General features: G+C 37.2%; 1 protein-coding gene across 1 annotated transcript; it reads left to right on the forward strand.

Annotated features, from left to right (window-relative positions):
• Positions 1-22,318: 22,318 nt before the first annotated feature.
• Positions 22,319-24,387, forward strand: LOC128862443 (peptidoglycan-recognition protein SB1-like). The gene is made up of 3 exons (XM_054101062.1): positions 22,319-22,447; positions 23,658-23,996; positions 24,072-24,387. The coding sequence occupies exons 1-3, from the start codon at positions 22,408-22,410 to the stop codon at positions 24,251-24,253; spliced, it is 561 nt and encodes a 186-aa protein (XP_053957037.1). The 5' UTR covers positions 22,319-22,407; the 3' UTR covers positions 24,254-24,387.
• Positions 24,388-25,589: the final 1,202 nt, after the last annotated feature.

The raw sequence follows: 25,589 nt of genomic DNA on the forward strand, positions 1-25,589 counted from the left end.
CCGGTATATCGATGTTCAATTGCCAGTCCTTTTTTTATCCTCGCCAGTTAGGTTAAGTTAGGTTAGCCTGGTTGGCAATAAGCCACGCAAAGACCTTTTGGTCCCTAGCGATACCAGATGGAGACCGACGTCTATGAATACCGAAAGTAGACATCATGTAGGATGCCAGCGCTTTTGGTGAATCTAAGTAGAGCTGGGAGCTCCGCTTTTGAAACATCCTCCAGACCCTCAAACAGTGGGGCTCCCAGGCATTTTAGTCGCGCTTTTAATAATGCTGGACAAACGCACAGAAGGTGTTCTAAAGTTTCCTCAACATCCTCTCTGCATTTCCTGCATTTGTCCGTGTTAGCAATCCCTATCTTGTACGCATGTGCAACCAATAGATTATGACCTGTTGGCATACCTATGATAGTTCTGCAGAGTGTAAGTACGAATTGAGTCAGTTTTTGTCGTTAGTTCTACACATGACTTTTGCTGTTTTGCATGTGGTCAGATTAGTCCACCTTCCACTTGCCTTTTCATGTGGTCGTCCATTTCATTGTATATTGTATTTAGGGGTTTTGGTATGTCGTTCTCTTGTTCAAAAGGTAGTCTAACAGCACTTTTTGCTATCTCATCTACTATTTCGTTCCCCATAATGCTTTTGTGACCAAGTACCCAGTAGATATGCAGCCTACTGTTTGTGGCTAGCCTTTCTATGGCCTCCCTGCTCCGTCGAACATTTTTGGACTTAATATAATATGAGCTTATTGCTTTTATTGCTGCTTGACTGCCCACGTATATATTAATTGTTGAGTTCTTTCTAGTTCTAGTGTAGGCTAGCTCCGCGGCTTTCTCCACAGCAAAAACTTTCGCTTGGAAAATACTGCTGTGGTCTGGCAGCTTGATAGGCTGCCTTATCGCTAGTTTTGAGCAGTAAAAACCCGCTCCCACTCCGTCTAAAGTTTTAGAGCCGTCTGTATAGATGTGAAAAATTTTATTGCCAGGCTTCATGCCTTTGTGCCATCCCTCCTCTTCAATGGTAGTACGAAACCTTCTCTCCCAATTAAAGTATGGAGTCATGTAGTCCGTGCAAGTTAGTCCGCGCCAGTTAGAGTTTCTTAACATTTTTTCACCAACCTCTGAATTATCGACTAATTTTTTGGGTGGAAATATCACGAATTTTGCGATATGTTGTTCTTGAAGATTTGAAAGACCCTTCACAAGGTGGCGCAAAACTAATCGCCCTATCGGACGATGTTATCATTTCGGATTTCTACCACTCAAAATCATTTTTTTTGTTTATCTATTTATTTAATAAAAAAGTTATTCAAAAACAAAATCAAATCATTAATTTCTCTCTACCTTGTGTACAAGCTAAATATTTGTAAGCTTTTGACCAAAAAGAGCTTAAATTCACTTAGCATTTTCCACCTGTCAAGCACTAAATTATGGGACTTTTAGGCAATAATTAAGTAATTAATCCTTCGTATCTGCAGCTTACCGAGTCTCTCTCGAAAATTATTTATTGATATTAGACTGCTAGAGTCAGATTTGATGTTTTGTCAAAAGCCCACATATGCACTCGTATTTATAGCTAACTTTTCCGAATAAATTTTGTTTGACTTAACTGAAACTATATTCAAAGTTAACCTTTTTTCGACTTAATGGCCTTAAAAATTTACTAATTTTACTCCCAAATTACTCATTCATTACCCAAATTTGCTGATCAAAAAATTGTATTTTCAGTATTTTGTGCGGCAGAAGTGTCGAAATATTATATAAGAACTTTTAACTATCTCGAAAGAAAACATTAATTTAGACAATTCACAAAAATGACCAAACAATGCCAATCAAATGGCAAAATGATTGTACTTGTGTATGGGGTTTTTTCTAATAGCGGTCGTCACTAGGCAGCAAAGACAAACACATTTTTTTAAGTACATGAAATAGCTTCTCATAAAAACCACCAACACCAACTGCATCGGAAAATCGGCATTAAAGATGCATAGAACTCCCCACTTATTGGAAAGAAGTGCATCCAGAAAATATGGAGAAAACTCGCCCCAAACTTCTTCTTCTGAATGATGTGTGCTTGCTGCAGTCATTGTTCTTGTCATAGCTCACTCCGACAATATGATCGCTGAATGAAGAATATTTAACAAGCCAAAATACAAATACTTATACCATCTGAAATCTTTGATTTACGAGTAATTATAATTACTTCAGTTACAAAACAAAAAAAAAAACAAAAATCTCAAATTCATACATTTTATAAGTTTAATTCTTTATATTTTGTTTCGGCTTTTTTCGTGTTATTTTATTAGATATTAAACGCGACCAGTGGGTTTGCAATACGGAGCGTTTTTTTTTTAATTACACTCTGACACTCTGTGTTTGATATCAGGTGCTCTTAGCTGTTTGAAATAACTTATACAAATATATAGTGGCTCACAGCAGATTTCGTATAGTTTGAAAGTTAGTTGGTGAAACCTTAAAAACAAATTTAAAAATGTAAAACTAAAAAAGAAAACAGAAAACCAACGATGATATTAAAAATATTTAAGGCACCAGAAGGTCTAGAGACGTGGAAATTGAAGGCGTTGAAAATTGACAATAGGTATCAATTGAAAATCGTTTTCATTCATTATATCAATTCTTTATTTACAAAAACAAATTTTGTTTTTTTTTTTTCAATGACAATAATAAAAAAATTTGCTTCCCCATACGTAACACATGCCACTGGCGTAACTGATTGCTGAGGTACGTATGGAAAAAAAATTCGGTCGATAATTCATCAGGAGATATGTCGCTATAGTGGGTAGCAGATTTACAAAAAAAAAAAAAATTCTAATAGGACTATGAATAAGTTCGTGCGGGTTTTTTTCGAAATTTGAAACTTTATTGACGTAAAATGGTTACAAATTTAATATTCAAAATATTGTCCATCGCTTACTACTACTTTTTCCCATCTTTCTGGCAATTCACGGATTCCCTTTGTGAAAAATTCGGTCGGTTTTGCCGCAATCCACGAATCGATCCATTTTTTGACTTCATCGTAATTACGGAAGTGCTGGTCAGCCAGGCCATGTTGCATCGATCGGAAGAGATAGTAATCGGATGGCGCAAGGTCTGGACTATACGGCGGGTGGGGTAGGACATCCCATTTGAGCGTTTCTAAGTATGTTTTGACCACTTGTGCAACATGTGGCCGAGCATTGTCATGTTGCAAAATAACTTTGTCGTGTCTATCGGCGTATTGCGGCCGTTTTTCTCGCAGTGCTCGGCTCAAACGCATCAATTGTCGTCGGTAGACATCCCCCGTAATCGTTTCATTCGGTTTCAGTAGCTCATAATACACAACACCCAGCTGGTCCCACCAGATACACAGCATAACCTTCAGGCCATGAATATTCTGCGCCGACGTCGATGTTGAAGCATGGCCAGGGTATCCATACGTTGCCCGACGTTTTGGATTGTCGTAATGGGCCCACTTTTCATCGCCAGTCACAATTCGATGCAAAAAACCCTTTCTTTTGTGCCGTTGAAGCAGTTGTTCGCATGCCATAAAACGGCGTTCAACGTCTCTTGGCTTCAATTCATACGGCACCCAATGGCCTACCTTTCGGATCATTCCCATGGCTTTTAAACGTTTGGAAATGGTTGATTGATCAACTCCCAAAGTTTTTGCAACCTCTTCTTGCGTTTGAGCCGAATCTTGATCGAGCAATTCCTCCAATTCGGTATCCATGAACTTTGGCGGCGCACCCTCGCGTTCTTCGTCTTCCAAGCCAAAATCACCACTTTTAAAGCATGCAAACCACTTCTGGCACGTTCGCTCAGATAGAGCATGCTCACCATAAACTTCCACCAAGATACGATGACTTTCGGCTGCTTTTTTCTTCATATTAAAATAATGAAGAAGAATTCCCCGCAAAAACACATTATTTGGCACGAAATTCGACATTTTCAAGTGTGGTAAAAATATTGTTGTTTACGCTTCAAATAAAAAACTTATACTGACGTTTGTGCCTTACGACAGTAGCTCTCCAATGAATGTTTGGAAATGTGGATCGATGGAATAATAATCAAGTTACGCCATCTGTTGTAAAACCGCACGAACTTATTCATAGTCCTATTAAATATTTTATCTGCTTATTGGAAAAATAAAACAAAGGTTTTTTTCACCTTCTCGCTCTTAAAATAGAAAATTTTATTATGCAATTATAATTCTGCTACCCGCGAGAGCCATAAGTCTACTCAATAACATATTACAAATTCAAATCAATCGGTTCAGTACCTTTTTGAGAAATTACCAACGCCAACTCGGGAACAATTGTTTCGAGAAAAACACGGTTAACGCGCTTATACCTGGGCGTCGTACTCCGAACCGGTCTCGTTTTAAAGGACTTTAACGTCTAAACTACAACGAATTTCAATGTAAAAATTTCCAACTATGTTTTTGAAAGTAAAAATCGATTTTTTCGAAATTTTAGACCAGAAAGGTCCATTAAATGCAAAATTCAAATAAAAGTGTTTTTTCTTATTAGAAAAATTTTCATTTTAATAATTTTCAAGTAATGGAATTACTACTTTAAAAAAATTGAGGTGACAGCTTAGCTCAGGTTCAAACGATTTTTCAGATAGTTTTTTTGGAAAATGGTTTAGTATTTCGATTTTCCATCGAGGGAATAAAGTTTTGGGTGCTTCCTCGACCAGAGCTGGAAAGTTTTTAATTAGTTGTTTTGTTGTATCGCCAAGTTCAAAATTGCGCACGAATTTCCAGTGTTGTTTAAGTCATGAGATTCCGGAGACGGATTCATGGGGTGTGGTTTTAATTATCAGCCGTTGAGGTGTGAATCCGTCTCCGTAATCTCAGTTCCATAACAGCTATGATTGCAAACTCCCCAATTTGTACTTCAGGTCATTCAGGTTATTTTCAGGCTTCATAATACGGAGAACGGAACTTTGGAACTAATTGTCTCTCAATAGCTTTAAACACAAATTTTGTGCTTTGTGATAACTATAAAAGTTGTGTTGCAAACTCCCATGTTACGCCCAATTCATTACGCTGTCACCATCATATTTTACAGTTGGTAGTTTGCAATTCTCTATTGGTTAGCATAATTTATGCCATTCGTGCCGAAAGTAAATATTAAATTTTGATTCGTCACCAGAAATGACGTCTAAGCTGAAATCGTGTGGCTGGAGCTTGGATTAATCACAAAACTGCAACATTGCAGAGCATCCCATTATGAATCGCCAAAACGCCAATAATTAAAAACACAATACAAATAATTTTAACATAAAATCAGCACCATTTTTAAGAGACATCAATGCACGATGTTAGCTAATATTAGCCAATAAATTGTTGGCCGCGAGAAGCCCTTCTAATATTGTCCCGTGAGAATGCCTTGGTTTTTTCCAATTAATTGAAAACGAAAAATTGCCTAAACTTTACTTAAGCACCGATTATTGGGTTAATTAAAAGGTGCATATAAATTAAGCCTATTGTCAAAATGAAAAATAGTTACGGTTACGATGTCAGTGAATGATGGCCACATTCGACATGATGGAAATACTCATATCTTGATGTTTTTTTAATTTAAAAAGATAATTTGTTGTATTGCGTTATTGTATTTCGAATTTTTGAAATGGTTATTGAAGCACACTAACTTGACGCTATTAAGTAATGCGATAAAAAATTAAGTTATGCGGTAAAAAATCATTCGAAATGTTTAATTAATGCGCATAACGACGTTTTATCAAGTAGTTTTCGCCACTTAAGTTAGCTTTTAAGCATCAAACGTACAAAAGTACATCTTTAGCTTTAACACCATGCTACAAAAATTAACTTTTTTGATTATTCAGAAAAAGTTTCATATGCATAATTTATAGAGTCTTAAGTTCCAAAGGACTAAGTTTTCAGAAAATTATTTTGCATACACTTATACTCGCTTTATTATTTAGTAGTGTTAACTAACAGCTATCAGGCGATTCGGCAAAGTGTATATATCCTGATTGTGAAATTGAGAAAGCTGATCTGATCATAAGCAACAATAAAACAAAAGCAATGAGAGCAAATGCTAACTACTAAGCATCGGTACCGAAAATATCGAAGATGTGGCTCAGTTCGAATATTTTGGAAGTCTCATTACAAGCAACGGGGGTGGATGATGTCGAGAATTCAAAAAGTTCATGCTGCATTTGATAGTTTAACCAGAATATGGGGATCTACTACGATTCACCAAAAAAAAAAAACAGAAATCAAAATATTTAACGCATCCGTTAAAATTCCGCTATTGTGTGGATCAACCCCATAATTACATACAATAATTTATAAACCGATGTTTGAGGCGTAGCCTGAAAATCTGGTGGCCACGAACTATTAGTATCGAGGGGCTTTGATATGTTTTCAAAATGGCATTGAAGCTGATATAAAGAAATTGAAATATGGTTGGATCGGTCACACGTTCGGGAAAAATGTAAGTGAAATCCCGCATGGCAATCTCCAAGCCAGACGAATAAAAAGCAGAACAAGAAGCGCATACGGTCGTACTGTCAGCAAGCAGACGAGAAAATCCATCAATGAGCTTGGGTCTATAGCGGAAAACCGCACAAACTGGAAGAATTATGTGAAACCACTCATCGCTTATCGCTTTGATTGTGAAAGCAAAGCATTGGTAAAGAAGAAAACAAAGAATGAATTCGCCTTTGTAGCATCGTTTGGAGCAGAAGGCATTTAAGCGAATGCATCGAGAGAAGAAATTAGATTCGATGGAATTGAACCCACAACGGCCAATAAGCTACAAAATACGCATTTTTTTCATTTAAACGCTTCTAATCATGTTTCTTTCACTTATATAAATAAATTCTGATCTTTTAATTTAACTCAACTGCATTTGCTGGTTAGTCAATCACTTAGAAACTGGATATCCGATATCGGTATCCCGCTAAGCTCAGCTTTCTCTAAATCTATGCAAAACAAAAAAAAAAACAAAAATTGCCAAATTACATGTTTGTACCCACATACATATGTATATTTCACACATGTGTGTATTCAATAAGGTCCTTCATAAAGTAGAAAAAAAATTTATTTGTAATTAGATTTTTTACATATCGTCAAAATAATCTAACTGCTGAATGCTTACAAAAAAAGTAAAAACAAATCTCTCATATTCCATGCTTTCAATATACATATGTACATATATACCGCCATATTAAATGCGTCTATAATATTAGATAATGCATTAAAATTAAGATGTGAAAGTTTTTAAAAAATGTTTCAATACAGAGATAACAACTATATTTTCTATTTGCTTCATAACAAAATATTACATATAAATGCATACGTACTACATACATACATACACAGCAATAATAAAGGCATAAAATAATCTAAAGTAATCCTAATAATGTTTGTATATTAAAAATGTACAAGTGTGCATGCACACATACATGCATACCATATGTGCGTATAATACCCATATAGCTGTAAATGAAAGAATGTTGTTGTATTGTATAAATACTATTAACCAACTATATAAGTGCATGTGTGATTATTTATGTCGGTGCTGCATTTGAGAGCCCTGCCTTTTTTTTTTGTATTGTTGCGTACTGTCCAAATATTCACACTGGCAATCCAGTTTTTGACGACTTTTTCGCGCAAATCAACGCTTATGCCATTTATAACTCACACAATCTTGGCTTCTAGGTCAGCCATTCTTGATTTTCTGCTAGGGCGCTGAAAAAAACCCAATCGCCCATATCATAAAAGGCTACTAAGGATATCCAGATCGTGAAACCACTCAACAAATACTATAAAATGTATCATGCAAAAAATGGGCTTTAGCGTCATTATTTTGTATTCGTGCGTTTGTGCTAATTTTCCCAAACTGAAACATTCCATCTAAATAGACGACCTAGATATAAACTTTTATTTGAATCTTACGAAATCTCTTAGTAAGCGAAAACTTCTGAATATTTGGTGTGAATGATTATTTATTGAATAGAAAATGTTGCTTTTCTCGCGATACCGCTACATATTTTTCAGAATCACACGGCTATTTTGACACTTTCCTCTCAGTTCTTCCTCGTAGCTTCCCTAAAATAGCCATACGCAAAACTAGTCTATTACTTTTGGGAGCGTGAGACTGATTTTTAAATTGTTCTCATACGCCAACATCCAAGAGTCCTCATGTCAAATTAAGCAAAATTAAGAATTGAAATTGTGGATTGGTTAACAAAATCATATCATAAATTAGCCAATGCCTATACTGTTAATGGCAAGACTATTAAAGAGTCTTCACAAATATTTGCAAAACTAGGTGTGCTGGCTGATAGCCTCTGCTGCTGATTGTCCTGATTTTATAAGATGATTATTTATAATTATTTTTCAATTAAATTAATAAATAAACAAAATAGATTTGCAAAAACCGTACTATCAGTTTTTAAAATCAGTCAGTACTTTTAAAGCATAGACTATGCGCCCTTTCTTTGCTACGGGTTCCTCTTTTATTTGTGTAATGGACGAAAAGAATTATACTATATGGTAGTTGAAGGCAATGAATAAACTTTAAAATATTGCTTTGAGCTTCCAAGCATCGAATCACTTGCCCAAGTCGGTAATGCAAAGGCAAAGTTCCTAGAAAGTTTTTAAATGGTAAGCGTAACATAAGCGAACCTAAGTGAAAAAAATTCTAATGAACAATATGGATTTAATTTTATGTAACTGAAATAAATTTAATAATGCTCTGCACAAAGTTTGCAGAGAAGTGGGCTACTGCGTTTATTTTCGTTTCAGATTTTCCTTCCATTTGCCTGGATCAATTAGGGCTTAGTCTTCGCTCTGAGACTTAGTGTTTCTGTTGGCCAAAGTGGCAACTGGTTCGATGCCAAGTTCGCATTCGACTTTATTTTGGAATCTTTGTATTGATTTTATACTAGTAGATCTTGAGCAGCCCCATAGCTGGATGCCATAGGTCCAAATTGGTTTTGCACTTGCGTATACAAGAGAATTTTATTGCATATGGATAAGGCTAATTAGTTGCCCATAAGCCAGACATATTTCTAAATCTCATAAGCTGAATAAGTACATCGAAAAATGCCTTCCTGTTAGAATATCGATTTAAAAAATTTACTAAAGTTTGCAGCCGTAGTTTCTTGCGGCCGCTATAGCCAAATAGGTTGGCGCGTGACTACCTTTCGGTAGTACCCAGGTATTCGAAACCACAGGCATGAAACACCAAATTTTTTTTCTAACAGCCATTGGCCCGCAGCAGGCAATGACAGACCTCAGAGTGTATTTCTATCATGAGAAAGCTCCTCATAAAAACCCATCTGCTTCGGAGGCGGTATAAATCTTTAGAACCATCTATACGACAATATGTATATGTAAGTCCTGGCTATTTATAAACAAGGCAGGTTTTGTTTTGGAATAGCGGATATAATGGTGGTACTTCTCATGCAAAGTTTTATTGTATAGAAGTATTTATGACGAAATGTAAGCAGAGATCAACAATTTATTATATAAACGAAATAAATTTAAAAAAAATTTGATTCGTACGCCTCATAAATGCAAAAAAAAAACAGACGCTATATAGTATTCCAAGCTCTCGAAAAGAATGCAAAAAGTATTAATTTTCACTACTGGCTGTTGGTATCACCACCTGTAGCCACCTCAAAACCCCTTAAATATATTAACTAATCGTTACCGTTGGCCGCCGTAGCCGAATGGGTTGGTGCGTGACTACCATTCGGAATTCACAGAGAGAACGTCGGTTCGAATCTCGGTGAAACACCAAAATTAAGAAAAACATCTTTCAAATAGCGGTCGCCCCTCGGCAGGCAATGGCAAAACTCCGAGTGTATTTCTGCCATGAAAAAGCTCCTCATAAAAATATCTGCCATTCGGAGTCGGCTTAAAACTGTAGGTGCCTCCATTTGTGGAACAACATCAAGACGCACACCACAAATAGGAGGAGGAGCTCGGCCAAACACCCAAAAAGGGTGTACGCGCCAATTATATATATATATAATCGTTACCATACAAAAGATTGGCGCTGGGAAATTTAGACTTATAGTAGCTCACTGTTCGTCTTTTTTTCGCTCTCTCAAATGATTATTAACATAAACTACCAGTCCGTTATATTTCAAGGGCTGTTAATGGTCTCTTTAAATGGCTAATTGCTGACAAAACAAAAATATTCGAAAACAATTCAAAGGGAGGAACCATTTATCGTCTCGGTTAGCACAGCGCATTCTATTGATGAGATAAGAAGGCGGCCCTTAGACTTTTACACATCAAAATAATCATAAAGTTAGGCTCGTTCCTTGTGCAGAAGCTTTTAAGAACTTGAGAAAAATGTGCGAAAATAAGAATATGGAAATTTGTATTTGAAATTGTGTTTTCACAGCTTTCGAGCACGCAAGATTTTAATCAAAGAGAGCAGAACTAAATGTGTATGTATATTTGATAAAGTATTAGTAAAATAACCGTTATATTATTGTATACAACTTTAGGTTAAACTACTGAAGCGACAAAATATTGCATAAAAAAATTTAACACACTAAATAATGAGAAAGTTGGAGAAAATAAAAATATTTCTACACATTTTTGGGTATTAAAATAAGTAAAAGTTAACCTTTGACTTGAATAAAAGCAAATATTACTCATAAAAAGCGTGCAGCGAGATTAATTATTTTCAAAATGAAGCAGAAGCAATGCAAAAAGGCCAATGAATTCAAACAAAAAAATTGTATTGCAAAGGTTAATGGAAAACAAAGATTCTAATAATTGACACTATAAGCATTTGTAAGTTTAAACAAAGTAGACAAATCGAAAAGAAAATTAAAATAAAACACAAAATTTCTATAGAGGCATGCACTTACTTCATGACATTTACAAAGGATAATGCTAATAATAATAATAATAAGTAAATGAAATGCAGAAAACTCAAAATGCTTCAAAATATAAGATATTGGCTCTAAAGGGTTTCTAAAAATATTTTCAAAAGCGTGTTGTGAATTGTGCAACTCCAGTGGGTCTTACGCGAGGCATAGAGAGCTTTAACACAGACTCATTTTTTCAAGTAAAAGTTGCACATCAGTTGTTTCACTCACTCACAAATATTTGCCAATGTGTGTGCATCTCTGCCTTTTAGATCAAGCACATGTCACAAGTAAGAGCAGAGACCTTTTTGGTAGTCCTCTGCCAAGAGCGGACGATTAAGCAGATTTTATATAAACAAAACGTAACTTTTTTTCGGAAAATTGAGTCTGTGGTAAAGATAACTATATTTTCATAGGACCGAATACGTATGTAAAAGAGTTATACAAACATACATACATGCATAAGATATATTTGAAAAATAAACTTAAATACTTTTAAAGAAAAATAAATTTTAGGGTAATGTAATTTTCAAAGAACCAAGGATTGTCGTACAAGTTTTTTGATAAAGAATTGAAAGCAAGCGTTTGTAGGTATGCATGATGTTATAAGACATTTTTAATGACTAAAAAAAGCGATTTTGGAATAGGTATGGAGAGAAAGTGAATGCAACAATTAATTGAATAATTAAAAATAACACAAACATATTTTAAATAAAACGGTGTGCCACAATTCCAAGCACATACCCGAACATGCACACATACATACATACATAGTAGGTACGAAAATGCATCATTACCTAATCGCAGGCCCTGCAGCGAATTTACCATCATTCCTAATGTGTGTTCCTTTTCTTTTTCGTATAAGAAACTGGTGAATTTTACAAGGCGATGCCCTGAGAAATGTTAGTTGATCTCGCTTACAACTACTTTTTGATAACTTTGAACTTTCACTACATTCGACACTATTTAGTACGCTCTGCATCCTTTTTTCGATAGTTCATAGCCAATGTTAAAATCCGTGCTCTATTCCAAAGTGATTACCTTGCAATCATTGTATATAAGCGCTTCTCATGAATAGAATACATCTTCTTAATTGTTTGGGGTACACCTTTTTGTTTCCTTTTCCTTCGCTTTTCTTTTAGCCTTATACATTACGTGCAACGCCTTTTCTGCAGTGTTTTCCAAGCGGAGGTAGCCGCAATTAAAGGATCAGTGGATAGGTTGCTCACTTCGGTATTACCGTTAAGGAAGTAAATATTTACTCCGACAGCCAACCGGCAATTAGCGTTCAAGTTTGGTCGAGGAACGACTGGCTTCTCTCTCGATTGCATAGAGGGAAACTGCTGAGCTTATGAGCTGGCTAGACAAGGAACTTTGGAGACGGTTTCGTCGCCGAATGAGAAGATTGGGATTTCCTTGAGAACCTGTGCTCTGTTCCTGGAAAGATGGACCTCGCGTCAACTCAGCGAGCGCTGGGCTAGAGCGCAAACGTGCAAAGTCACGAGATCCTTCCGACCACGGGTAGATCGGGGGCGCTCGAGGGAACTCCTAAGACTAACAAAGCCGCAGCTCTCGAATTTGGTGAGTATTCTTACCGAAAATTGTGCGTTAGGTGCCCTTGCGGTGAGATTTGGAATTGCCTCAAGTCCATTCTGCATAAGCAGCCTGGAGGACGAGATGGAATCATCTCAGCACCTTCTTCTCAGCTATCCTGCTCTTGTCTGGCAAAAATTTAGACATCTGGGCTCACTCACTTTTTCGCTGCACCGATGAATATAACGGGTTTAAATATTATACATCTGATGAAGTTCATCAATAGTTTTATGCGGCTAATAACGAACGTAAATTAGCCACCGTCGGCGTCGTCGTAAGTGCATGGTCATCATTTCCTAATCACAAGGTCCCTTCTTACCTCTCTTCTGTTTTCCCCCCGTATGGTATCACAACAGACGAATTTTTTGAATATTTGTTCAAGTAGGCCCCAAGCAAGGGCAGCCATTTAACCTAACCTAATCTATCGGCAACTCGAGGTGCCCTCCATTCTCTTTTGTATGGGAAATGTAACCGAAAGTTCTTATCGAAATTTAGTTTTGCTAGTATTTAGACCGTAGACCTAACCGCTATTTGTAAATTATAAGTTATCGATCGATTATCGAACGCTTAAGACTCTTTAAATCTTGTTCTCGGGCATGCTGCCACTTCTTTCAGTTGTAGTAGATATAAGTTCACATATGTATAAGTAGATGATGTACTTTTTCGTGCTTATCTCCCAGTCCGTAATTAAGAAGCGTGATTCCCCATACAAAATGTCTCTCCCAAAATCTGAGATTATAAAATAATCCTAGAAATCCATACTTTTTGACATATAACCCTGTGTTTTCTGTGCCATAGACAATTATTTTTACGAGTGTAAAGAAAAACGTCAAAGTAAAAACTAAATAAAGTGGATGCCGGCAAAGAAAACAGGTTTGTAGACACAATTCTAATAAAATGTTTGTTAGGTATTATTAACCATGCATTCATATAATAGAAAAAAGCGTGTGCACATAGACGCCTTGGCCTTTATTGCTTATTATAAAATGTAATATGGAATTTCGAATGCGTAATTTTCGAAACCTCAGTAAACGTCTTTTACGGTTTTCCTCCAACTGTTTATTATTAGCAGCAAATTGCGCAATTAAAATAGCTAATCCTTCTCCTTGTCTTTTCTTCATATCAAACCAAAAACACCGAAATATTCCACCAAAATAATTTCTATGAACAGTATTAACAGCTGATATTCAATTTTACATTAATACATTAAGAATACAAAATGTTTTTTCTAACGGCGGTCACCAATCGGTAGCTAACGACAAACATTCAATTACAAAAACATCCATTTGTTATTCTGAAGTGCCATGAAGAATATGTCTTTTAAATGTTTTTTCCAACATTTTTTCTAATACTGAGCGAACTGGGTTCTCAATTGGTGAAATCCTGCATCTCAAATCCAATCCTGCACCAGACATTTTTGTAATTATATGTAGGTATACCATAGTTCAATTCTTTCCCGCTGAACTCTTGCAAATACAATTCTGCATAGATGCGCATTTAAATGTATGCATTCGTACTTATATGTATGTGTGTGCATGTGTGTAAATAATTTGATATTTGAAATTTGATTGAATGACGAAAATGTTTAACACCTTAAAAGGGCACAAAAGCTTTAGGTCGGTGTTTTAGTGGAAGATTTTTGTAGAAGTACTCTAAAGGCGTAAACAAATGTATAAATGACTGTATAAATATATATTAAACTATCTTAGTAGAGATAGTTTTCAAATCTTCAGAAGACAAAATCTTGGAAACTCTATTGGCAATTGTGTTAATGGACATATTAATCTCTTTTCTAGTAACGAAGGTACTTTGCAAAAATTATCAATAAATATTGTAAGAGTATTTGTGAAAATAAGAACAAAGCATTAAATATTACACAATAAAAAAGAGAAACAAAATAAATATAAAAAAAGCATTAAACAGAAATAAAATTAAAATAAACTATTGTATTTAACTGAAATTTCTACTGGCTTACTAATTAAAGTGGATGTGAAGGGCTAAAAAACTTGGCGCACAAGGTGCATGATTTAAGTTCCCTCCAATGCATGCAATTAGGCTACGAACAAATATTTATTGAAACCACATTCACGTATAGTCTATAACCATCTTAATGGAATCTTGGCCCTTGAATACCATTAACGAAGTCAAACTTCCATCCTTAGCAAACGAAGAGCTTAAGCTGACTCGTGAAACTCGCGCTACCCTGGCACAATTGCGTTCTAGATACTCTAGCAAGTTAAACTCCTGCTTATATAGAATTAGCGCATGCCACTAACGATCATGCGTTCACATCTAACGCTCTATATTTTGCCTCACCATGTTGAAACAGCTTCTCTCCCGAAGCTACTACTAGATGAGATTGACGGTATACTAATGGCCTTGCCACACTAAGCAAAAATTGATAAGCTGCCGCAACAAAAACAACAAAGAATAAAACTTTATTATGGACCTTCAAAATAATATCCCTCCAAGTCTAAGCAACAAAGCCAATGTTTTCCAGCAAAACACACTTGGTAGTCCTCCAAAGTTAACGCTTTCAACAAAGCTATAGTGCGGCTGCCAGCTAGCCTTCTTGGCCAGACGTAGGGGCTGTAGCAGTGTTGAAATGGTTTTTATCGCCAAAAATTCGGGCGAACAGTGAAGGAAGAGTAAGCCGGCGTGTTTTCGCGTGGAAGATGTAGGAGTTATGGGCGAGTTCGAGCCACACACAGAAAATTTGAGCCGGTAGCACCCCCAAAATGCCAGCGGCGACGATGAATGATGCCGCGAATATTGGAAAAAAAGATTAACATTGCGTCAGTCGTTAATTGGCCACACACTATCAAGTATTCGCTTCCGTTGGCCGGACCCTACCATTTTCCTCCCACAACTGACTTTATTTACGAGTATCGGGGTCTTACTCAAATATAAAGGTCTCGTGTTCAGTGATTTCCGAACCATCCAATCTCTGCCAAGCCGACAGATTTTACTAAAAATTGGATCACAGCTCGAGTCGGTAATTTTAACGAAGCAATTAAAAAAATTACTCATTAACATAAATCATAAAAAACAAAAGCTCTTTATTTCACCAAATGTTGTGGTGAAGTAAATGTCTAGATAGGGTGCATACTTCAGCCATGCCAAGGTGCATTAAGTTCTTTTTCATAAGACGCTCAATAAATAAATTTGAAAAACGGCAGTTAGTTGCACCTTGGTGTGCTTTATCTGAGGTAAAAAAAAATAAAATAGTGATGGAGCTCACCATGAATCCTATCTTCGGTCTCCCCTTAAGCTAATCGGGAGCATATACGAATTAAAGGTCTGATTCCTTAGAATCAGTCGTCTTGCCGAAGCCTATGCCAACAGTCTCTGAAGCTGAAAAATGGAAGTCTGTAACAATGACTAAAGAGATGTTCTCTGGTAGAAATTTCCTCGACTGATTCCTAGAGTAGAATGGATCAGAAATGGAGCAACACTCCATTGCGAGCCTCGATATTTTCGTCGAAGCACAGACAGATCAAAATGGAATGAAGTAATAATGCGCAGAAATTGACTATTTGGGCAGGTGTTGGCAAAAAAAAACATCATTGTTAGTCAGACCTGGCGAGGTTGTCCATGGCGATCGATATCGGTAGATGTTACTTTTTGTTAGCGCAAATGCTGCAAAGAGATTCTGGTTCGAATAAATCGGTATGAATTATTTCCAACGCAATGGATGTAAGCGCTTCAGTATGTAAGGTAATCATCAACAACATCAACATAAATCTTGCAAAATGTTTTAAAGCCGCATTTAATGCCATCTGAATTGACTAATAGCTCTTAAGAGTGAATTCAGTCGGGGTTCCTAAGTTATGATACCCTTCAGCTAATATCTAGAAAAAACATTGTAATGCCATGTTAACTACATACTTGGTCACTGCAGGAGTGTAGGAAAAGTGGTTTTCGGCGTGCCAGTAAAAGCAGGGGCCCCTGAAATTATTTGGACTTAGCTAATATTTAAATTATTAAGATTGCTTACAGGTACCTCAGATATGATTCAGCCTCATACTCGACTGCGTTCTCACTGCGCCGGATGGTCTTATACTTTTTGACACTAGACGTGGCGGGAATTTTCGTTGTAGAAATTCAATTGTTGCATTCGCAGTGTGACATGGCGCACCGTCTTATTGAAACCAGTAACCGTCTAAACCTTTCTCACGCATTTGTGAGCAGACATAATGAGCCAACATCCATCGATATCGCTGATGCCCCGCATTGTGGTTTCACTGACGCCAAAGTGCTGAGCGCGGCGACGATACGACACTATTGGCTCCTGGGCAACGCTCTCCCTCACTGTTCATTCAACAAGTTCATTGGAACGTCTTGGTCGTTGATAAACGGATCTCCTACTCAAAAAAATTCAAAACCAAACGACGAATAGTATTGTCAGACGGTGCCTGTTTGCCGCGATACTTTTTGCGATATGCGCGTTGAGTGAGAACAATAGAACGACTATTTTCGATGTATAGCGTCACTATTTCAGCGCGTTGTTTCGGTGTAAAGCGATTCATGGTTGACATTGTACTGAATTGACATATCGAAAACATGTATGTTGAAGTCGATCGGTTGGTAAATGACAAAGTTATTCAGCGTGTACATACCGGCATAAAAGATGGCGCACCCTGTACAAATATATATATAAAAGGATACTAACAAGCAGTTTTCATTCGATGATTTAACTTGTTTTCAGAAATCATTTTACATCATAAGCTCGTCGCTCTCCAATAAGGTCTGCTACCATTGTGAGTTTAAACGTTTGTGAGAAGAATTCCGCCGAAGTAAGCTGGATGCTGCATTGCTAGCATGGTGTTTTAGTCGCTGTTTGTGAGATATGGCCAAATGCATCGCTGCTTCAGTCACATTTGTATGCAAATTCCTCTATTATGATACTTATATCGTATGGTACATTCACCATGCTTCGCTGGATTTGACTAGCGTATCCCCAGAATTGTATACAAAACCCAAACCTATAGTATTTGTTTGAAAAGAAACAATTTGTTGCGGATTAATAAGCTTGAGCGCCTACTAGTGATGTAATATACAATAGCTTATTTAATTTCAAGTCATGCTCTTCTCGTTTTTTCTTGATAGAGATTGGCTTGTAAGTAGCTTGCATTCATTCGTTTTTGATACTACTGATATTACTGACTGCAAGTATTGAAGTGTCATCCGCAAATGTTGCAGTTACTTGCTACGGTAAGTTAGTTACGGTAAGTCGTGAGTTTATGATCAAAAAGTACCGGGAAGGTGATGTTAACTTGTTTCTTCGATTGCCAAGGCGTAGTGCACCATGCGTACCTTCTATCGGGCCAGAGGCAGTCAATAAAGAATATTATTTATCCGTTTTGAAGCGTTTGAGAGATGCTGTGAGTCGCAAACGGCCGGAAATTTGGAAAAAAAAATTTTTGGCTGTTGCATGATAATAACGCCATCGCACTGAGCTCAAATTGTGCTGGATTATTTGACTAAACACCAAGTAACTCCCATTGTGCAAGCACCGTATTCACCTGACATGGCCTCGTGCGACTTCTTTTTGTTTCCCCAAGTTGAAGTTACCACTTCAAGGAAGGATACTTCAGTCGATAGAGGAGATCAAAGAGAATGCGTCGAAGGAAATGAAGGTCATCCCTTCTTCGGCCTACCAGGGGTGCATGAAGGACTGGGTTAAACGTTGGCACAAGTATGTTGCTCCAGACGGGTCATATTTTGAATGAGATAAAATAAATTTTCCTGAAATTTAACTCTGTTTGTGTTATTTAAACCTTCCAAGTACTTTCTGATCATAGTATAGTATGGGTACAATAGAAGACCCAAAAATGCTGCCCTGTGGAACGCTTACGTCTATACTCGTAGTTTGCATACATTTACTTTGGCGAAAGCTTACGATACATCAAGAAAAATGGCTGAACACACGTTTTTCTTTTCCATAGCGCTTTCTATGGTGCCTAAGACTCTGTGTATTTGATCAAGCGCTGAATGAAGTTTTCTGTAACCAAATTTATGAATGGGAATCGGACATTACAAATAACAAAGTAAGCAGTAAGAGGACACTTCCTTGGGTACTTTACCAGGCTTATATATCATGGTAAGTTTGGCGAATTTTACTTGTTGCACTTGTTAAATTGAGTGGTCAAATAGAGAATGCAATTTTTTGGCAGATTACGAAGGACTTCAACCGTGATTAAATCAAATCAAGAGAACAAGAAATTTTTGCTTATTCAACTTCTTCTGGTGCAACTGGAATAATATATTCATTGTACTCAGGGCAGTTTCTAATACATTTTACTTCATCAGTGCCTTTATTAGAGCTAACGATTTTTTTTAAAAGTGCAGCGAATAGATTCGTGGGAACATTTTCTCCGATAGTCAAACCGCGACTAAGGCTCTGACGGCGCCATGGTGCAGAACGAAATTAGTAAACTCCTGTAAGGAGGAGATCAAATTTCTTGGGTGTGTAGGTAACATTTCTCTGATAGAGAAATGAAATTACTGATGAGCTTGCCAGGAAAGGGGCTGGATTGGCCTCAGAGACCTCCTACCTGGTCATCGGCATCCCCCTGACAGTTGTTAAAGGGGAACTGCACAAATTATTTCTCAGGAAAGCGCAGAAAAGATGGAGCTCCATTTCTTCATGTGCTATTGGCTCCAATACGATATACGAAGGGCTCTGAAAGCTCCTTGGACTGTGTTTACCGGTCACTGGACGATCGGCACACACTCGAAAAAGCTAGGGTTACCATTTAACCCCCATTTGAGGAGCTATGGGGACCTTTCAGAGAAGGACACTGTATATCATTTTCTCTGTAAATGTCCGGGTTTGGCAGCTAGACGACTAAGATCACTGGAAGCTCCTTTCTTCGACAGTCTGGGGCAATGCGCCAGCCTAAATCCAATCTCTCCTCCATTATATCAACAGCTTTGGCTGGCTGTAGATATCTGCCTGTTGGAGGTCTCATAATGGTATCAAAACGGCCCTTTAGTGCTTGAGGAGTGGCAGACCGGCACTTCAACCAATTCATCTACTTCACCTACCTAGTTTCGCGTTTTGCTCTTTTGTCTGAGATGGAATGCCAACTAATAGACATACATATGTGAATGATGATGAGGCGATAAACTACATTTTGAAAATGTCAGCTTTACTTCGCCGTTATACTAAATTTTAAAATTTGACAATAATCTCAGCTTAATTCTATGGTTTTGTACGTTTGTAGAAAATACCGATTTGTGGAACAATATCTAGACGTTCGCTCCAAATAGGAGGAAGAGCTCGACCAAAGCCCCAATAAAGGGTATAATTGACTCATAACTATATGTACACATTAAGGTAAAAACCATCGACTTAAGTATTTTTTTTTTATTAATTTATGCCAGCTATGGTATCTTTGTCAAAAATATTTATTTACTAATACAGTTCTGAATATTTTTAATATTTTTTTGAACTTCGTATACCCAAAGTGAAAATTATAATTTTTTGCGTGCATACATATTAAATAAATAAAAATAAATAATTGGCGCGTACAGTTCTGTTAGGTGTTTGGCCGAGCTCCTCCTCCTATTTGTGGTGTGCGTCTTGATGTTGTTCCACAAATGGAGGGACCTACAGTTTCAAGCCGACTCCGAATGGCAGATATTTTTATGAGGAGCTTTTTCATGGCAGAAATACACTCGGAGGTTTGCCATTGTCTGCCGAGGGGCGACCGCTATTAGAAAAATGTTTTTATTAATTTTGCTTTCACCGAGATTCGAACCAACGACCTCTCTGTGAACTCCGAATAGTAATCACGCACCAACCCATTCGGCTACGGCGGCCGCATACATATTAGTAATATTATATTATATGTTAATTCTTCTTCTTTATTTTCGCGATAGCCGCTTATGCGATTTTGGCCGAGTTTAACGAAGTGCGCCAGTCGTTTCTTTCTCGTGCTAACCGGCCCCAGTTGCACACACAGAGATTGTCTTCCTTATTCCTCGCATTGACAACTTTCAGATCCGGAGCTTTTGTATTCATTCGGACAACACGGCCCAGCTAACAAAGCAGCTGGATCTTTATTCACTGCGCTATGTCTATGTTGGCATAAAGCTACGACACTCGCCGTCACCAACGTGCAAACGTCTAAAAATCTTCCGCAGGATCTTTCGCTCGAACACTCCAAGAGCCACGCCTCCTCGGATATTGTCATCGCCCAGACTTCTGCGTTTGTTCGTCGAGATAGGACTTTACTACTCATTTGCTTACTTAGTAAAAAGTAGCAATTTTTGACAAAAGAGATTCTCTGTTATATTTCTTCTTAAACAGTTGGTTTAAACAGCTGACGCATGTTTCTTGTTTTGTTTCACTGTCAAACATCTTCAATTTGGTCTATAATTTAACCATGAATCGTCTTACAAACGAACCACGCTTGCAAATCATTGAATTTCATTATAAAAATGTGTGTTCTGTTAAGAAAGTTTATCGCGCGCTTCTTTCTTCAGTTTAATCGACCCACTGAAGTGGCTATTCGAGCTATTGTGACTAAATTAAGAACCAAATTTACATTATTGGACATCAAACCACCAACACGCTTACGTAAGGTGCGAACTGAAGCAAATATCGCAGCTGTATCGGACAGTGTTAATGATGTCCATCAATTATCGATTCGACGCCGTTCGCAGCAATTGGGCCTCTGTTACTCAACAACGTGGAAAATTTTGCGAAAGGATTTAGGTGTGAAGCCTTTCAAACTAGAGCTGGTGCAAGAATTGAAGCCGAACGACCTACCGCAACGCAGAATTTTTTGTGAATGGGCTCTTGGAAAGTTGGCCGGAGATCCACTTTTTTATCGAAAAATTGCGTTCAGCGACGAAGCTCATTTTTGGATCAATGGGAACGTAAATAAGCAGAATTGTCACTTTTGGAGTGAAGATCAGCCAGAAGAATTGCAAGAGCTACCAATGTATCCAGAAAAGATCACAGTTTGGTGCGGTTTGTGGGCTGGAGGTATCATTGGGCCGTACTTTTTCAAAGATGCTGCGAATCATAATGTAATGCAATGTAATTCTCCAATTTCAGTTCAATTATATAAAGTGATAAAATCTGTAATTTTTTTTTTTAAACTCTGGTAGTGATCCACAACTCTTCACGCTCTTGCTAAAGATTCTACCAACTATGGGGAGCCGATTTACCTGAAACGACACTTGGCAACAAACGGCTTGGGCAGGTACTTCCCAATTCTGAAACAAGTAGTGGTATTACTGAAAGTCTTATGGACAACCCCTTTCTCGTGCTACTGAAGGTGACTTTGATTTGTATCTATTTTTTTCCAAACTTTCCTCAGCTAATTTTTCAATGTTTCGTATGATACGCAAAGTGTAGTGAATCATGTGCTTTTGTAGTAATTCCCAATCCGTACACCTATACGTATACCTATGAAAGCATGAATGACTAAAATACCTGTTTTAAGCAAAAGCTGGCAAAATATTGTTTTGATGTTTACATTCAAATTCGCCATCAGATCAACTGCCGCTATACAATAATGCATCAATCAACGAAAGTAGTGGATGTAGTTCCCCTCTGCGAATATTCGTGTGAATTAAGAGGATGGCAAAGAAACTCCAAAATACATATATGTAACTGTAAGGTCTAAACAAATAAATTTTTTATATTTGCAGTTTTTGCATTATTCGAGGTGAAAAAACCACAGCAATACAGTTGTGGTAATTCCCCCTCAATATTTTTCTTCGTTAATTAATATACATATGTATGTATATAGGTAAGCCTGATAACACAATGCTTATCAGTAACGCCGAAGCATCAACAAAGCTTGAGTTGATTTGTGTATTTAAGTAGCGAAAGTGGCCAGTGCGAGATCATTCAATCAGTTGACTCAATAGAATTCAGAGTTGAGAAATAATTTTTTTAAACTATTTGTCGATTAAACTCTAAAAATGACTCGACAGCTGCTGTATTGCACTATTTTAGCAATTGGTAATGAGAAAAAAGTGTTATAAAAATTTGAAAGTATTTGTTTTAAATAAATTATTATTTTATAAATAAATTTTAATATATTGGTGCAGTGAAAAGTGATTAAAATGTGGCATTACGCTTGAAAAAAATTGCTTCGCAGTTCTGTGCTACGTGAAACCAATTGTGTATTACAAATAAAATCTGAAAATAAGGCCAGCAGAAGCAAAATTATACATATTCTTTAGTATCACTACGATCAAGATGAGAAGTCGCAGCAGACCGGCTGTTCATGGGCTTAGTACAATTACTACACCCTTTTTCCATACGGCCCGTTAAAAAACACTAAGAAATTTGCGAATTACGAGGAAAGCAACAAAACAGAGTTTAGAATCTGACCAGCTATTTAGGACCTGATTAATAGTGTAGTAAAGTAAAAAAAATATTATTGCGAAAGTAGCGCTGGAAATTACTAGGGAAATTACAGGCTAAACGTCAAACTGGTTGATAGCAGTGGAATAGCTGATTTGTTTTTTTTCTTGCGAGTTGGTGATTTCAATGACAAAATGATCTGTTTTATTGTAATTGTTTCGCTTGTTTTCTTACATTTTTACTTGAAATTTTGAAAAAAAAAAATTAATTTGGGAGTTGTGCTACTGGATTCGCCTTGAATAAAACGAAGCGACCAACAGCTGGAAACAAGGTTAGGCAGCTGTAAGTAAATATCAAATGTAATAGAATTCGAGAGTTACTTTTTTGGTCAGATGCAAAAGTATGAATCAAGTGTCGAATGCAACAACAAAGCGTATGCCAAATATGTATCGCCGTCGAAAAGCAGGCAAGCTCTGTTAAGCCAATTGTTGAAAATAACGATTAAGGCATGGAAATAGGCGAATCAGACGGGCATGCAATCACTTGGTTCATTATCCAAGAGTTGAGAATTAAACCATTGATTGAGGGCACATAAGAATCTTTTGCACCTATTTGGAACATCTCCTATCGTGGAATTATGAAAACTCCTTCAAACGAAAAAAAAATTATTGGAAAAACAAAAACGGCGCATTTTTTCCTAAATCGGATAATCCCAACTTAGTTTATTTTTTGATCGTGTCGAAATAAAGCGAAAAAACGTCGAGAACTTCTTACTTCACCTAACATATGCATCCACATTTATAATATAAAAAATAGAGGTACACTGCACATACATAAATTTATTTATATTTTTACTCCATAGCTTTTCCCACCTGCTTTGCCATCACAATTCAACCGCGCAGCTCTTGGAACGCCGTAGCCGCACGCTCCCCAGCACGCATAAGTGGCAAGGTTGATTATGTCATCATCCATCACTCGGATAATCCGAACGGCTGCAATACACCGGCGGATTGCAAACGTCTAATCAAGAATATCCAAAGCGATCACAAGGGTCGTCGTAAGTTCAGTGATATTGGTTACAATTTCATAATTGCCGGCGATAACAATATCTATGAGGGACGCGGTTTCGGTCTCCAAGGATCGCATGCACCTAATTACAATCGCAACAGTATTGGCATTGTATTCATTGGCAACTTCGAAAGTGAGTCACGCAGAATTATTTACATACACATGAACACGGAGAACGATGAGATTTCAAAATTTTGTTTACTTTCAGATACAACTCCTTCACAAACAATGTTGCAGAATGCCAAAGATCTGATGGCGCATGCAGTGCAACAGGGTTATTTGAAGGATAACTATACGCTGCTGGGTCATAGACAAACCAAAGCTACAGCTTGTCCAGGCCAGAAATTGTATGATGAGATTAAAACATGGCCCCATTGGAAGAGCATTTAACATTAGATTACTCAGCCTTTTCTCCGAAATCTCTTTTTGTGGGTCACACAAAATAAGACAGAGCAAAGTTAAAACAACAATTGTATATTGTAAATTAAATAAATATTTATAGTCAATTAGTTAAGCATAAATAATTTATTGTTTTCATTTCTTAAACCTTCAGCCGAGACTGAGATGGATATACCAAACAGTTCCTGGAATACATATATTCTGAAAATTCAAAAAGTCAATTTATTCATTAAAAAAGATATTACCGCATTCAAAGTACTCTCTCTCGAAACATTTCTGAAACTCTCTTTTCAGTGTAGCCATCAGAGTCTTCTTCGCATTTACATTACTTGCTTTCGGCGTTCAAATTGCATTCCCCGTAGTGGTTTTTTGACTTGATTAAGCATAAAAATAACGCAGGGAGCCATATCAGGTGAATTCAATGGCTGCTGGATGGTATTCGTTTCGTTCTTGGTCAAAAATCTACCTGATAATGATGGCACTGTGTGACGGTGCGTTTCCATGGTACAAAATCTACAAGTTGTTTTCCCACAAATCCTTTCTTTTTTGGCGAAACGTCTCATAACGCCCATATAATAGCCCTTATTAACTCTCTCACCTTCTGGCAAAAATTCGTAGTGCACAATACCGTTGTAAGCTATAAAAACCGTGAGGATCGTGAGTTTTCTTTTTCGACTGAGACCACGTGGGTTTTTTGGTCTTGTCGACTCACTCGCCTTATATTTGGATTGCATGTCGTACTCATTAGCCCACATCTCGTTACCAATAATGCTGCATTTGATGATATACACGGGGTCTCTTTTTAGCATGAATTTTGTTTGCAACATTAACTACAATTTCTTGGACGGATCGATAAGCAGCTCTCTGGGGGTTAATTTGCAGTTATTAATCAACTTTTTTTCCACTTTATTGATGTTTTCGTGAGTTGTCGATGTCGTCGGCCTGCCACTAGGCTCTTCATCTTCAATCTATTCAGAAGCATCCAGGCCACTCGTAAGCGGCTGTTTTCTTTAGAGTATCAATCGTAAAACAGTTTCACTACATTTCTAGGGTTTTCGCACTATTTTGCACCGAAATTTAATAACAGGTGGCGCTAAAGTAATCCTCCTATCAGAAAATGCTATAAATTTTGCGATTGGCCCCTACTGTCAGTTCTGTTTTGACATTTGTGTAGTAAACACATGCGAAATGCACGTTAATAAACAATATTAAGCTACACTTCTCCAGAGCGCGGAATATGGCTGACTTTTATTTGACCAATAATCGGTCAGTGACTTTGGCACAACATGAATTCGTCGCAGATTTCCTCGCCGTCCAACGCCTACTG

This window comes from Anastrepha ludens, chromosome 4 (genome assembly GCF_028408465.1).
Source record: "Anastrepha ludens isolate Willacy chromosome 4, idAnaLude1.1, whole genome shotgun sequence".
Taxonomy (NCBI): domain Eukaryota; kingdom Metazoa; phylum Arthropoda; class Insecta; order Diptera; family Tephritidae; genus Anastrepha; species Anastrepha ludens.